The sequence below is a fragment of the Anopheles marshallii genome, chromosome 2 (assembly GCF_943734725.1).
Source record: "Anopheles marshallii chromosome 2, idAnoMarsDA_429_01, whole genome shotgun sequence".
Lineage (NCBI taxonomy): Eukaryota > Metazoa > Arthropoda > Insecta > Diptera > Culicidae > Anopheles > Anopheles marshallii.
In genome coordinates this window covers 36,084,609-36,099,696 of record NC_071326.1, presented here as the reverse complement: position 1 = coordinate 36,099,696, position 15,088 = coordinate 36,084,609, and the positions used below count along the sequence as shown (strand labels likewise).

Below are 15,088 nucleotides of genomic sequence, written 5' to 3'. Positions count from 1 at the left end.
CGTTTTAGCCGCTTTAGCGTTGTACTAAAACAGCCGCACCGAATGAATTGAATATTGATTTGAACCAACCGTTGCAAGAGTAATGATTGTACAGATTAAAACGATTTATTTTGATTAAAGTTATACAACGAATCAGCAAGTGATTTAAAAAATGTATTTAAATGGAATTTAGTTTATGTTTTTAATGAATTTTTTTCCTTTTTCTTATTTTAGCGTTCGTTCTAAAATTTTATGTCAAAACTATTTTAGTACAACACTGTAAAAAAAAGGTTCGTTGCCTGTACACATTTTATGTTTTAAATTAAATTAATGCCCTCTGGAGAATCAAGGTACACAATTTGCTTCTACTGTTTATTTTCTATTGTATTCTACTTTCGGTTTTGGAACACTTTCTGTGTTTTTAAATCGGAATAGTAACATTATAAGCAAAACTCCCCTGTTCGGATCGGTGTAATACTTCGGCTGATATGCGAGAGGAAAGAAGAGAAGCTTACAAATCTTCTTTAAGCTCTTTCGCCACATAAACGTAGGATAAAACTCACTGAATCATCAAATCATTTCATTAAAGTCATACAGACTGTGTTTTGTTGTTGGTTTAGAAGTCCTTCCTATGGAAGGTAGCTTCAGATAAGGTTTAAAAGGACAATTTAAGCTTTGTTAATCGGAACGTTTAACGCAATGTTATGAGATTGAAGATCAAATTAATATATGCTTTTAACGAATAGCTTAAAACTTAAATAGAAGGGCGTGAATTATGCATGGCTTCTATTACTTTCAGGTTCATTCTTTGTACCCAAAACTACGATATTATTACCACGATTTTCCGGAGTTTTTTTTAACAGATCTAAACCAATCGCTAGTAATATATCTGTAAAACAGTGATAGTCGACATTAACTATCCAATCCGGATTAAAACGTCAACGTGTTTAAAAGTATGTTGTAAATTAATCAATTAGTATTGGACACTACAGAAAAAAAATCCACTAAACGTACAATCTATTTAGATACTATTTTAAACATTGATTTCATCAAAGCTGGATCAGTTATGCATGCTAGTATTTATAAGTTAAACTCTAAATAATAGTTGCATAAAAAGTGTAAAGTAGCATAGTTTGAAGGCCAGCATTAAGACTTTTATCAAGAATATAGAAAATCCAGCACCGAAGGTAACCCACTGCTAAAGGAAGGTGTACAAGGCGAAACAGTTTTGATCCCGAGACTTTGTTTTGCAAACTTGCAACATTTTTGTTTCACCTTCTACCATCCCTCCCGCGTCCACTCACACGCTTTTACGATGTATAAGAAAGCAACAAAAAACGGAAGAACCTCGTACCCGAACACTTAAAACCATCGTCCAAGAACATTAGCTGTTGGGCAGGTTAATCCAACCGATTGGGTTTTTGCGGGCGGAATGGGGAATGTTGGGAAAGATTGTATGCGGAGATTTTGCGCTCCTTCTGTTTTCCAGCACCGATTCCATCGTACCCTTAGCTTCTCGTTCTCTTTCAAGCGCGTTCTCTCTCTCTCTCGCGCTCACTTCCCTTTATCACTCTCCGATTTTCCGACACATTCGCGTGAAGGTATGATTGTGCAGAACCACTCCACAGTTCCGTGTGATGGACCGCACAAAAAGCATCCTACCAGGGATGGACCATGGTAACCGCGGGTGAAAGGAATGCGAGAAAGCGAAAAACCGGGCGAAGAAAATGTTGGTAGTTTTGTTTACTTTCAAAAGAAATTATGTCGGATCACGGTTGAAGATGCCCCACTGCGAAGGGTAAGGATGGCATGTAGCGACGGGTCGGATAGGGAGAGCGAAAGGAAAGGAATTAGAATCAAGCCAAATTGCGTAAAAGATGGAGGGATGAAAATGCGTGGGGAGAGGGGAGGTGGGTGGAGGTGCAGGGTAGCAAAACAAAATCGTCCAAAAACATATTTTCATACAGCCTACACCATTCGCAGCTCCAGTCCAGGTGATGGGAGTGAAGATGGAACGGGTCGATGGGACGGGACCATGAGTGTTGTTACCGGTCTCGAAGGGATTTATTAGATTTTTTGGTCAGGCGGCCGCCTGCTTGCTTTTTGATTCGCCGAGAACCTTTACCGTCCGCGGTTTGTTGGAGCAGTTCAACAAGACATCAAATAAATCCTACGCGCGATGGACAGTTCTTGCTTTTTTTTTTGGGGGGGGCAAGGGAGGGGGGGGATTACTCCGTAGAAGTAAGAGGCAAGGAGCAGTGGGAAGGTGTAGTCACATTTATGAAAAATATGACTTTTAGGCCCAGCTGTCTGAGCGGTACGAGTAACGGCAGCACCGACTCATCAATGTGGCACGAAACATTGAAACGAAGGTTACGTCTTATCTGACGTTGACACAAAAAAAGGGTGACAATGTATGCGATTTTTCACACCGGTAGGTTGGTGTAGATTTTGTTATTAAATTTTCTCATACCGTGATCACTCAACGCAGCGGTGGCAGATTTGTTCGATGACCGTTAACCGTGGCCGTGGCCGAATGGGCAAAAGCTCATTCGTACCGTGCTCAGCGAAAAGCTTCCTCAATTGTCATCATTTATGACGCGAGCCGTGATGGGTGGACGAGTGGGTGGACTTTGACGGATGTGGATGTCGTGGGGAACCAGCATTGCTACACATAAGCCGTAAACGTCCGCCATCAATCGGACTCGTACGGATGCGTGAGAATCGAGAGAGAACTACAGATCCAGAGCACTAATCATGTCCGAATGGTGATGAACAAGGAAAAATGAACTGAAAAAAACCCCCGCTCCCGGTTAAGTTGGCAAGTGCTAAAGCGAGAAGCATATGATAGCACACGGAAGCGAACGAACGCGATGGAAAATCGGGTGGAAATGTCTCCCCCGGTAAGAAATGTGAAACCATACAGGCACGCATCAAAACCAAACAAAAAATCCTTATTCTCCTCAAGCGAATGGTCTTTGCTTGCCTTGTTGGACACTTTGCTCCGCTTCACCGCTGCACGCGGATTACGGATGGAAATTGGGCGGGAAAGCCATGTTTGGAGTGGGCCAGGAGGGAGGGAGAGAGCCCGCTGGCAGCTTGAACGAGCGAGAGCACCCGAACACAACTGGGAGAAAGCTCAACAGCACCGTCAGAAAACCCAACCTCGAGACTGAGTGAGATTTCACTGGCCAAACTGGTTCGCATTCGGTCACCACCGCTGGGAGCGCTCTCATGCTCCGGTTATTTTTATAACCCTCCGGTAGTGGCTTTTCCGTTTCCCGATTCTACTGCTACTGACAGAAGAACCACACACAAAAAAAAAAAAAATCCTCTGCCCAACTCCTGAGTTTGGATAGGACCCAGCGGGACTTAGCGACTTAGTACAAGCGTAACATCAGACACATTGCGTGTGTGGTCTGGGTTTTGGTGTGGAAAGAGCAGCAGAACAAAAGAAGGAACGAAAAAGGTAAAGAAGTTTGGTCATAAGTTTGATGGAAAAGGCAGGAAGTGCCACATTCCTGCCAGGTTTTTGCTGGTGTGCTTGCGATCTAGTCCGTGTGGGTACGTTACCCTAGTTACCATTGGCTACTGTTGTTCGAACAATTATTCGACAGTGCCTCTTCGCTGGACAGAGTAAAGACCACTGGAAGTGTTGGAGCTGCCCTGGTGCATAGTAGTTCCGGAAGTAGAGCAGTGATACGCTTGAAAAAGTAGTGCCGAGAAAATGTTATGTACAGTACAGCTTGGTACAGTTAAGCACCATTTGATTGCGTTGTGCGTGTGCGTGTGAGTGTGAGTGGGTGTGCTAATGTGCATGTTGGTGAATTACTTTTTTTTTGTGAGGAATCCGTACAGTTTTTGCTCGGTCCAACGAGTTCTTAGACCCCCGTTTCAGGTCCGTTTTGTGCTATTGTGTGTGTCTGTGTGGGAGGGGAGAGGGAGGATTTTTGACGAGATTTTTCATCTGCTTGGTGGACAGTAAACGGTACGCTACGCACGAGTGGTGGTGGGATTTGAATGTGTGATGAAGAAGGTGTAGCGACCCGGATTTGCGACAATTTGTGATGCATTTGTTTCCGTGTGTGTAGGTGTATGCGTGTTTGTGTGCTCCCTTTGGTGGTTGCCTCCGGTGACGAGTGTAGCGAACGGTTTATGGGAAAAGTTTTCCATTACAAACCACATTGAAAATTCCTTTCTCCATTTTGGGAAAAAAGCACGAAAATTTGTCATACAACTGCGAAAAGATGGAGAAAAAAACAGTTGAAAGATAAGAGTACCCACTAGGAAACCAGTTCCAAGAACTGGAACAGATGAAAAACAGGGGGTGGGAGGATTGGGCAGGCAGCAGCAAAATATCGATCGTAGGACTTGTGTATGTGTGTGTTGCTCTCTTCGAAACGCTTCAAACGCTACGAAAAGGCGTACAGCGAACATGTACGCACTCACGGCTCGCGTAAACACACGACTCACACTTACTCACAAAGGTACACACACACACACACTTACACACAGGCACATGCTCGGAAGCGAACTGGTGCTACTCTCATTCACGTGAAAGCCCCAAAAGGCTGCACGATTTTCCTAAGCGCCAACCCGTGCGGGAGCCAAGCTGCAGCAAGCAACGAAACCACCCTCTCCCTTCCCCCCTCGCCTCCCCTCCCTCTCTCCCCCGCCGAGTGAGGTCGTTGACGGTTGTGTGGTTAACGGGCCTGTGTGCGTGTGTGTGTGTGTGTGTTTGTACCGAGAGGGCCTAGTTTTCTCCCTCCCGTATTTGGGAGCGAGGGTGTGTGTGTGTGTGTTAGTTGGCGTCGGGGATAGGGAATGGATTTTCCGGCGCGCATGCACGCAGCCTACTTTGAAGGGAAGAATTTCTGATAAGAAATGCTTTGGCGAGTGGCACGAAAAAAAAACGACGAAGAACACGGTGAAGATACTCTCCGCGTGAGGCGAGCGTGTGAGAATGAGCGAAATTATATCAATGGGAGAAAACCAAGAGAAACAGAGAGAGAGAGAGAGAGAAAGAGAAAGAAAGAGAGAAAAAAATAAGAGAAAGAGAGAGAATAAAAGCATGAATTCTGGTTTATGGTTATGGTGGAAGAAGAGAGCGCGTGTGAACAGGGAAGGAAAAGCGGAGAAAAGGCTATGAGAAGAGCAAGGAAAACCACCGTTCCGTTTTTTTTTTCTTGTGCCTTGTGTGATGAAGATGTTCTGCAACGATGCCTGCTTGTGCCTTCGCCAGCTTATAGGACGTCACGTGCCCTGCCAAGCCACCGCACCATTGGCAGCGGCTCAGCAGGACGCTCGCACCAAAGCAAAAACCCGGAAGAAATACAGATGCGATGCGGGGATGCATCTGACAACGGCGGTACGGGAACTGTAGGATGCTGTGTAGATGTAGGCCATCAGCACGGTGGAACAATACCAGCCAACATGCATCCATTGGCTGGTAACGAAAAGCATACACTTACCAGGCGTCTCCATCACCGTGGCGAAGATCTCGACCCGCCCGCAAGATCCTCGTCGCCTTCGTACAGGGCGGGCGTTGTATCGCCTCCCCCCCCTGCCCCTGGCTCCGTGCCGTACGTCACATGCACGGGGAGTCCGTTATTTGCCAATTATCTGAAGTAACAAGACGGCATTGTGCTGCGCCTGTAAACGAAGCCGGGGAGCTACTTACGGCGGCACGGAACGAAAAAGTCCACATTTTGCGCTTGGCTGACAGCAAAATGTATATGTGCGCGCAAGCAATGTACTTCGCGCTTGGAAAGGTGGAAACTGTAACCTGGACAGGTGTGATGGTTTATGTCATGATGGTGTTTTTGTTTATTTGTTTTTTTTTTTGCTGTTTGTTTGTGCCAAATGTTGCTTCCGCATAAAGCACAATTCAAGGAAAAGATGGGAGATGCTGCACCGAAGGTCCTTCCGTGTAGGTAGATGAGCAATAGTTTTATCTTTAGCGTTCCACTTTTTCTCCCCTGCCGGAGTTATGGGCGTAAAAATAGCTCTAGTACCTTCCTAGTGGGTGCATCATGTGACATCATCTGGCCGATACTATTCTGGTGGTCGTTGGTCCATCATTGGTACAGCCTTTCCGGCATCGATATAGATAGCCGGTAGATGAACTTCCAATTAGCCAATTCCCAATTCTATTAATTAAATCGTTTGCTTAATTACGTTCGATCGTACTCACAATCGTTCCGTCTTGAAGAATGCCCAGCACGGTGCCTTCGGCGGAAATGGAACTGAGTAGCCCCGCAAAACCCTCACATACGGCAATTAGATTAAATAATTAAACCCAACTAACCAGTCGCCGTGTCTTCGTCTATTTCTGCGTCTATGATATCCGACCAGAGGGCTGCAAGACGCCTACGGCCGCTAGTGAAGCATTCCTGTCCCCTGATTAGTGACTGGGTGATATCTGTGGGAACGCGCGCGCGTGTGTGTGAGTGTATGTGATCCGTGCGTGGCCGTTTGTGGATGTGATGTGCGGGTGTGGTGCGTCGACCAGCCGTGGCTGCACGCAATGTACGCGAGGAACGCGCCGCTCAGAATGAGGAAGGACCCGTGCCGAGTGCGAAAGAGTGCGCAGCAGCAGCATCAGTGCCGTCACCGGTCGGTACCGGGCACGGTCGTATTGAGCGGTGGTGGCAAGCGTCCCAGTGCGTTGGTAGCTGTAGACGGCGTCCGTCGTGACGCCCGACGTCCCACAACCATCGGCTGTGTGCGCAATCGAATCAGTCGTCAATGAGTCACGTTCGTTCCAACCAGAGACTTCAGGAGCCGTACGAGCAGGAGTGGCAGCAGCAGCAGCAGCAGCAGCAGGAGCACGAGGAGTGGTACCGTGGTGGTAGTGAGCGTAGTAGCGAGGACCGGTCCAGGTCGTCGCAGCAGCTGCGGCAACAGCCGCGGCAACACCAGCAACAGGAGGACGAGGACTCCATCGAGGAAGTGGTACGGCTGCATCAGCAGCAGCTGCAGCAGCAGCAGGGCTACCTAGGGCCGGGCTCCTCATCGGTGCGCCGACGTTCGGCCGGTGTACAAGTAGGTGGGGGCGGCGGCTGTAGTGGGGGTGCCGGTGGACGAGGCTTCGTTGCGGCGGTGGGCGGTGTTGTTGGGCAGGGATTCCTTGCACTACGGCGCACGCGGGTCCGAGCCGGTTGCGCCTCATAGCACGGCCGGAACAGCGCTGCCAACAGCCACAGCCCGAAGCTAGTCGTCGTTTCACGCGCCCGACGTAGACTAATGCAGTGGCGGAAGTTCGCACGGCTGAAAACGACTGCTACCGGACATTCGCGCACGCGAAGAATGCTTTGTTGTGGCCGAAGAAAGGTGAGTGTATTTTGAATAGCTTTTCTTTTAATTCCACCATTTAGCAGGGAAGATCTCATAAAACAATCGTAGTTAACTTTTGTTGACATAACATTTTTCTAAAGAATATCCGTAACCGTTTTTGTGTACATACGGACGGAATCGACAGTCTCTATTGATTAACGAAATAACAGGGTGTAAGGATTTTGCTACGGCTAAGCAGAAGGAAAAGGACAAAATGATGTCTTAGGGACATGAAAGCATGAATGATATCATGCCGGAAAGTTAGTCGATGTTAAGATTTTAATCAATAAATGATTTGTGTAATGCAGCAAAATGCAGCTAAAGTTGCTACCAATTCCGCAAATAATCATTGCCAAAGAACGATTTATGTTTTATTGTAAAAGTGAAGATGTCAAGATAGAGATTTTTGTTTGCTTTATCTAAATTCCACATGAATGACATCATTACGGGCTGGATTGTTTGGTGTTATTCTCATGACCCGCTCAATGGAGTTTAGCGAGTCTAATTCGCTAATCGGCTAATCTAATTCTAAAACTAATCGGTAATGAAAATTAGTTTAAGTTCATTATTCTGCTCCTAGAGTTATTGTTATAAAATCACCACTTAACATTTGCTGTTAACTGTTTAACAGGTGGCGTCTTAGTAAATGGGCATTCTAGCACTCTAAGGGAAAGATCCCATTGTTGTTTCTTATTCTTGTAATTTGTTATTTTATTTCTTAAATTCAATGGGCCTCATGTGACCCCTTGGAACCATTTTTAAGATTAGGTTTACAATATTACAAAACAGAAAACAAACTAACAGGAAGTTGACCGCACAGCACGAATACAATTAAAAAATGCATAGTGCGACACGTCAGGTTCGTAACGATCGCAAACAGCACCAAATTCTCGGCACATAATTAAAAACGGGAGAGCAGAGGAGCAGCAAAGGCAAACTCTCCAATCCTGTCACGAATTCTCCCGATTGGAGACAGAACTAAGCATCGTGCGTTATCAGAGTCAAGCATTGGCCCAGTTATCAAATAGCCAAATTTATGTGAAGAAGTTTGGAATCATCAATAAAACTTTACCTTGATGGACCAAATGGGCAAATTTATTCGTTGCTAGATTGGAGACTATCATTAAAATATCAGCTTACCGAGCTCTTCCTAACCTTTTATTTTGCTTCCGGAATTATTTCAGGATCCACAAGATCCATAAGAAATCCATAAGAATTCCATAAAACTAGATAAAAGTTAGAAACTTTCTTATGATATTCCCACATATTCTTCATTTTAGGAATTGAAATTTACTAACAAAATAAGCGAGACGAATAATATAAGTGGTTGCATCGAAAGACACTTGCCCTAAGTCTTCAACTAAATCTTTTCATTTTGATGTTGTTGCATGTGGTATCATTCTCAGAGCACGGGCTAAAAGATTAAGGGAATGGAAAAGATTTCCCTTCGGTTCGGCACCCAGATGCACCAAGATGGGCCTGTAGGGCTTACGGAGAACATAACGAGCGTTGGTGATTCCGTTCGCTTCATTGCGAGCGTGGCGAAACGAAAATTCTCACCGCAAAATGGTATAAACTGAAACGGGGAAGAGTGCGGTGTGCCATGCCCGCGTAGGCGGGAAGGGCTGGAAAATGTAGGACAATGGGCCAAGATGGCAAAAGGATCCGGCGGTATAGGTGGGCCACTGGGAAAACATAATTTATATGGATAAACAACGAATTGAACGACATCCATATTTCTCCGTACCGTTCGCTTTTGTCGTGTACGGTTGTCGCCGGGCGGGTGGATGGGTTTGGCCACCCAGCGCCACGATCGTTATGTTGCCCCGATTGTGCCTCATGTGTGCATGGGACTGTATGCATGCGCGTCGTTTTGTTTGTGTGTGGGTATGCGAAATTGGATCCTGGCCCGGCAGGACTCGGCAGCAACACGGCACGGCGACACAGTGTGCTATGGCCATGCTTGTGAGAATTATGTTTCGGAGCAACGTTATGGGACATCGATTTTTGCGACTTTATCCGTGCTTCTCGGCTGCGGGTTGGGGTGAACTAACGCGAGCTGTAAGCATCTGACAACCATTCCGAATTTATTCGGTCCACCCGGGGCAAACGCCACCGTTGCTCGATTTGGCTCAATGCAATGGAGACATGGTGGAAAACCGGGTGGCAGCAGCCTCATTTGTGCCCGGTACGAGTAGTTTACTGACCCACCGTCACAAACTCGATCGTCTTGAACGGTCATGCGAACGAATCAGGCAAGACGTTGCGAGAGAAATGTATTGATTCGAAACCGAAAGTACACCACGACGATAAAAATATTTCATTCTCAAAAATCATCATTCAATCGGGTGCAAAGTGTTGCAACATTTCAAAACACATCAAATATTGTAAGCATTTTGTCTGTTGGGTGAAACATAAAAATCAATACCACCACCAACGGCACTTGGCCACCTTGGTTTGGCACACACGCGCGCAGGCAAAAAAAAATACATCAACTCTATTTAAATTGATGGCAACTTGTCCGCACCAACGGCCAACGTATCGCGGGCTTCCTGCCATTCGGTCGTTCAATAGCAAAATGGCGAAAGTGTAAAAGTATGTTATGTCATCGGGGATTAAACGCCGATTTTATTACCATAAATTTTCCATCATTCCCGAAGAAAAGCCCCGAGAGCTCCCGGACCTGCACGCCAGTTGAGACGTCGTCAGCGAAAGGCGCTTGGCGCAGGAATGTTCCGTACGTCGCGTTGAGGTCGCGGTCCGGTTCGACGAAAGGATTCTTGTCTTTTCGGACAGGGGTGGAGTGTTCCTTCCGGGCACATTTTATTCCTCCTCCCACCGAGAACGCAAGGAAAATGGCAAAATTCCTCTAGCGAACATTCAAGTCATGTCCAGAGTGCAATATCACGTGCTCGATGGGTTGGGAAAACCCAGCCGGACTCGGGATTTTGTTTTTTTTTTTTGTTTGGCAACAAACCCATGAACATAATGACAATAATAATACCACTAATAATAGTGATAATAATCGTTCGGTAATGGACTGGCGAGTAGATCGTGCGGCCGTGCCCGAACCGTTTGATTGAGGAGCTTAGGTCGCTGTGATCGATGCAGTCCGGGACTCTAACGTGCCGAGATAGATCAGGACGGTTAAGGGTCTATTTGAAGTGTGGTCGAAGTAGTTTGAAACGATTTTGAACGTTTTCGTACCGGTGACCCGTGTACCCGGTGGCGTACGGCAGGGTTTCTCTCTAGTGCAGCTAGGAAAAAGTAATTAAAATGGGAAGTGGCATAAGTGGTGCTAAAACTGCAAGCACTAGCATCTTATGTGTAGAGGAAAAATATATGAAAAAATGAACGATTTTACAAAGCTTTGAAAAGGTTCAAGCTTAAAATAAAATTTGATTTGAATTTAGCTAATTTTACAATAAATTTATAAGCAGTAGTTTAAGCAAACACAGAGAAAAGGCTAGAAAATAATGGCCCATCATTATAAAGATTATCAAACGGGGAGCAATTTAATTGTTGACAGTGGGAAGTACCTCCACTGGAGAGCTTTTATAATCCAATCCATAATTCCACGGTCATTGCCATTATGAGCTGACAACCTTTTTTTTGGTAGGCGAATGAACTCCGCTGCACTTCTTGTTGGCCAAATAAACTTCCAGCGTTGGAACTGTTTGCGTCCAAACGGATTTGCCACAAAATCTTCACTCGTCTGGAACTGCAAACATTTTCATCAATGTCTCGAGCAGATTGGTTCAATCTTTGCCAAACAGTTTCTTCCAACTACCAACAACTGACGGGAATGGTAAAAGTGAATGAAAAATAATTTCCGATACAGACATTAACGCCCGAGGGTGCAGACCCTCGTAAATGGCAAACATAAGGGGTTCCGCCGGCTTATTTTTCATATGCAAAAACGTTGCACATGGTCACGCAGCTTCCGTTCCCGCCCGTGTGAAATGCTGTGAAGCAAGAATCAATTTCCGATTGCATTTATGCGTACGCGTACACTCGTTTGGGGGAGCTCTGCAAACGGGGTACCAATCTTTCAGATGGAAATCTCACTTGGAACATTTTAGGTAAATGGGGATTGTTCGAATATCCTTGGGATTTTGATCTACGGTTTGTATTGAAACTTTTCCCCTGCTTTTGGGTAGAGCTGGAATACTCGAAAACACGTAAGAGGTACTTGTCTGTTGACGCTACTTGCAAACCAAACCAGTTTGTGATGTCTTCTTATGAACAGCCGAACTAAGTGCTAATCAGATGCCGCAATACTTGGTAAATATGGTGGATGGGTTAGAATTACTTATTTGAGCATTTCCAGACATTTTCAACGATATTGGCAACGCGAGACCTTTCCACATTTTGTGGTAATTTTTATTTATTGGTTGGTTCAATCACATCACTTTCTTACCGGTCGCTAGCTAATGGTGAAGGTTTCGTTAGGTTTTAAGAGCTCGCAATAGACAACAAAGCTTTGTGAACTTTTCTTCCCGCGAACGGTCGAAATTGACATATTTGTAGCGACAAAAACCCAATCACTTTTTTCCCTTAGGGAAGCAGAATCCTTTTCTACTCGCTTTTAAAAAGACATTTACGAGCGAATTGCGATTATTTGTGCACAGCGTTTGTCACTTTCAAGAAACCAGCCAGTAAAATTATTAATTTGACGAATCGGTTTGTTTTTCTTGGGTCATAGCAAGGGTCATGAGGATTTGGAATGGAACCGGCCATCATTTATTGTTGGGTACATATGTTGACAATTTTAGTCAAACACCTGTTAATAGCTTTCCAGAAATTCATGATGATAATTATATGTTTTATTCCAAAATTTTACTATTATTTTAGTTATTCGTTATCAAAATTCAAATGATTGTTCGTTAATGTTATATACGATGTTTAAAAAAGGGTAAATTATGTCAGAAATGCTTCGAAACGCATCCCAGCGATAATATTTTGTGGTAGTGTTTAATTTCCCCGGGACGCCTCGGTGGTGTATTGGTGGCGGCGCCGATCTTCTTACGAGACGACCGGTCCAAAATCTCATCCAGACCAATCCCCCGTACGCAGGACTGACTTCCGTTACGGGTTGAATAAAGTCAACGAAAACCTGAAGAAAGAAAGAAAAAAGCTCCGAACGCCCAAACAGAGCTTGAAATTTTTTTTTTTTTTTGTTATAGAGCCTTGATTTTAGCAGAAGTAAATGATAAATATTTTTACAAAAAATCAAACCAGGAAGTGAGCGATGGCTGTCATTAATGGTGTATATCCACACAGGACTGTCTATGTAGTTTTCTTTCCATATATTCTACTGTAACTGTAGTGAAAACCAAAAAATAGCATTTAAATAAAAAGAAATAAAAAAACTCCCGCTGGACTATGAAAAGCAAGGAAAAAGCTTCCTTCCATTGGTAAAAGATGAACCAGAGTGAGAATCCAACGAAGACGAAGGCACCAAATTAGCATAGCAAGCATACTTAGCGTCGGTTAAACATGTCGAGATGGTTCGCTCAGCGTGAAGGAATGACACAAAGAATGCCAGCTCAGATTAGGACACGAAATGAAAAATGCATAGGAATTTCATTCCAAACCCTTCGCTAACCCGCATCACAATCTCCACCGTTGGGCCTCCGTACAACCAGTCCCCTCCACAGCCTCCGTTCGAAACTGAATGAACGAGAGAAGGCGTTCAAAACCGAAAAAAAGCACAGCAATACAAGCCCCACCCCCCCCCCCCATCCCACGAATCGATTGTCGCTCCATTGCAGCAGACAACCGAACTCTGATCCGATCGGTGCCGTCGTTTCGCTAATCGTACTACTAGCGTGTACACCTACACCGACACACGACAGCAAAAAAAACCGATGGTATGGTAGCAGTTTTCTCGGTGCAAAATGGGTGCATTATTACATCGCACCGCACTGCTGCACATAGATCTCTGCCCACACACACACACTTCCCACTCCCTTCCTTTCCCTAATTTTGGCTACGCGCCGCCTGCGAGAGGCATATGTGATTGTCTCGCGAAAGTAGAATATTTCGACCATTCTTTCTTTTTCAGGCAGCAGCATTTGGGTTGCGAATGGGATTTGTGTGCAGTTTGCTCGTCTCTTGTCCACAATGAATCGTTTCAGCGCACGCTCCCGGGCCAGGACCGTACAAGATACACCAGTGCAATAAATGGATTGGCTAGTGTGCCAATACACTGTCAAACGAGCCACCCCCTTCCGAAACACCCACCCACCACGCAGTCCACTTTTCTTCCGTCGTTGCAATGCATGATGGTCGTAGACTGCAGCGTACTTTTGATAGTATTCCAGTTCCGCGCGTAGTACAACCGAGTCCTTCCCGATTTCACCTCCCACCCGCCACTCTCTCTCTCTCTCTCTTTTGCCTCAGGGCTTTTCATTCCACCACCCACCCAATTCATCCCATTTTCATCCCGACACACACCCACACGCATGCTGCTTCTCTCTCTCTCTTTCTCTCCTTTTCTCTCTACCTTGCTTCTGGTTCTCAATTTAACACGAAAGGATGAACACGGATCTCTGGACCCGCTCTCGTGTAGATGTGAGATGAGTTCTCTCGCTCGCTGTCACGAGAGGACCGTTTATGAGATAACGCTTCTCGGACTGGGTCTGGTGGGATGCCGTGGTGGCAGCACGATGCTTTACAGCTGCTGTTTGCAGTGTTCGTTTGATTTGCAAAACCATTATTATCATTGTTTTTCGAGGAAAGGTTTCACAAACGTTCCAGCGACCTAACTGTCATGCACAAACCTATTTATCGCTTGCAAATCCTTTAATTCCTGCCGCCCGATTTGAAGTTTTGCGATGAGATAATAATTAAACCGTATCGAAGTAGAAATCCGTTCCACGACGTTGTGCTGGTTTTGCTCCATTTGTGCGGATGCGACGGTAATCGATATTTCTCATCGCCCCCTCCATTCGGCTCTCCCACTCGCGCTTGCACCATTTTGCTTTTACGCAAACTGGCATTTCAGCAAATGTGTACGTGTACATCGGTTCCAACACGGGCACATACCCACACATCCGTATGGTTCTCCCACAACCGCGGCGTATTGTTTCGTCGCACAACCAAAACCGAGCGGGGACAATAGGGAGAGAGCGAGAGCGAGCGAGAGAGAGGGAGAGAATCTTACGTCCACTGATGATGTCCTCCGCCTGTTGTGTCGCTTTAAGGACGATCTGACGGTTTTGGGTGATCGGGGGATGAAAATCGCCGGGTGCGGCGGTACAGGTCAATAATCATTACGATGGTTCGCCTGCCGCTGGTTGGGTCAAACACATGCACAACATTGTGCACAGCACGGCCCATTGTGGGCAGCGCCAGGTGTGGGCGGAATCGAACCGGGGGGGAACATCCCGACGAGCGAATTGATAGCGAAAGAGGTCGAGTGGGATTTAATGTGTGAGTAGTTCTTTCGGTTGTTGTTTTTTTATTCCGCAGCTCTGCTTGTAGCAGGTGTCCTTTTCTTTGGCTGTTCAATCCGCCCAAGTAATGTGTGCTGAAGTAGGGCAAAACCGAGGATGATTCGTTCGTACATGGTCGGCACCTGGGTAAAGGTGGGCCTGTCCCCAGGAAAGAAAAAAACTCATGGCGGTGGAAAAACTTGCCTTCTCAGCTGTACATTTTGCACCCATAAAGCGTTTAAAGGGTTGTGCCCTTTTTTTGTTGAAGATCATCCACCAGAGTTGCCAGAGGTTTCCAGAGGACGGCAAGACAGACAGCTGACATTGCGTAAGCT

At 45.7% G+C, this 15,088-nt stretch overlaps 2 protein-coding genes across 2 annotated transcripts in view; both read left to right on the top strand.

Moving 5' to 3' along the window:
• The first annotated feature begins 6,532 nt into the window (after nt 1-6,532).
• Nucleotides 6,533-7,152, top strand: LOC128717904 (probable E3 ubiquitin-protein ligase bre1). Its single transcript, XM_053811581.1, has 2 exons — nt 6,533-6,649; nt 6,751-7,152. Exons 1-2 carry the CDS (start codon nt 6,533-6,535, stop codon nt 7,150-7,152), a joined length of 519 nt encoding a protein of 172 aa, XP_053667556.1.
• A 72-nt stretch (nt 7,153-7,224) lies between these two features.
• Nucleotides 7,225-15,088, top strand: part of LOC128709454 (rho GTPase-activating protein 100F) — a 34,917-nt gene continuing 27,053 nt past the window's right edge. Inside the window, exon 1 of the mRNA XM_053804450.1 lies at nt 7,225-7,311. Coding sequence (XP_053660425.1) covers nt 7,225-7,311 — 87 coding nt within the window. The remainder of the gene's footprint in view (nt 7,312-15,088) is intronic.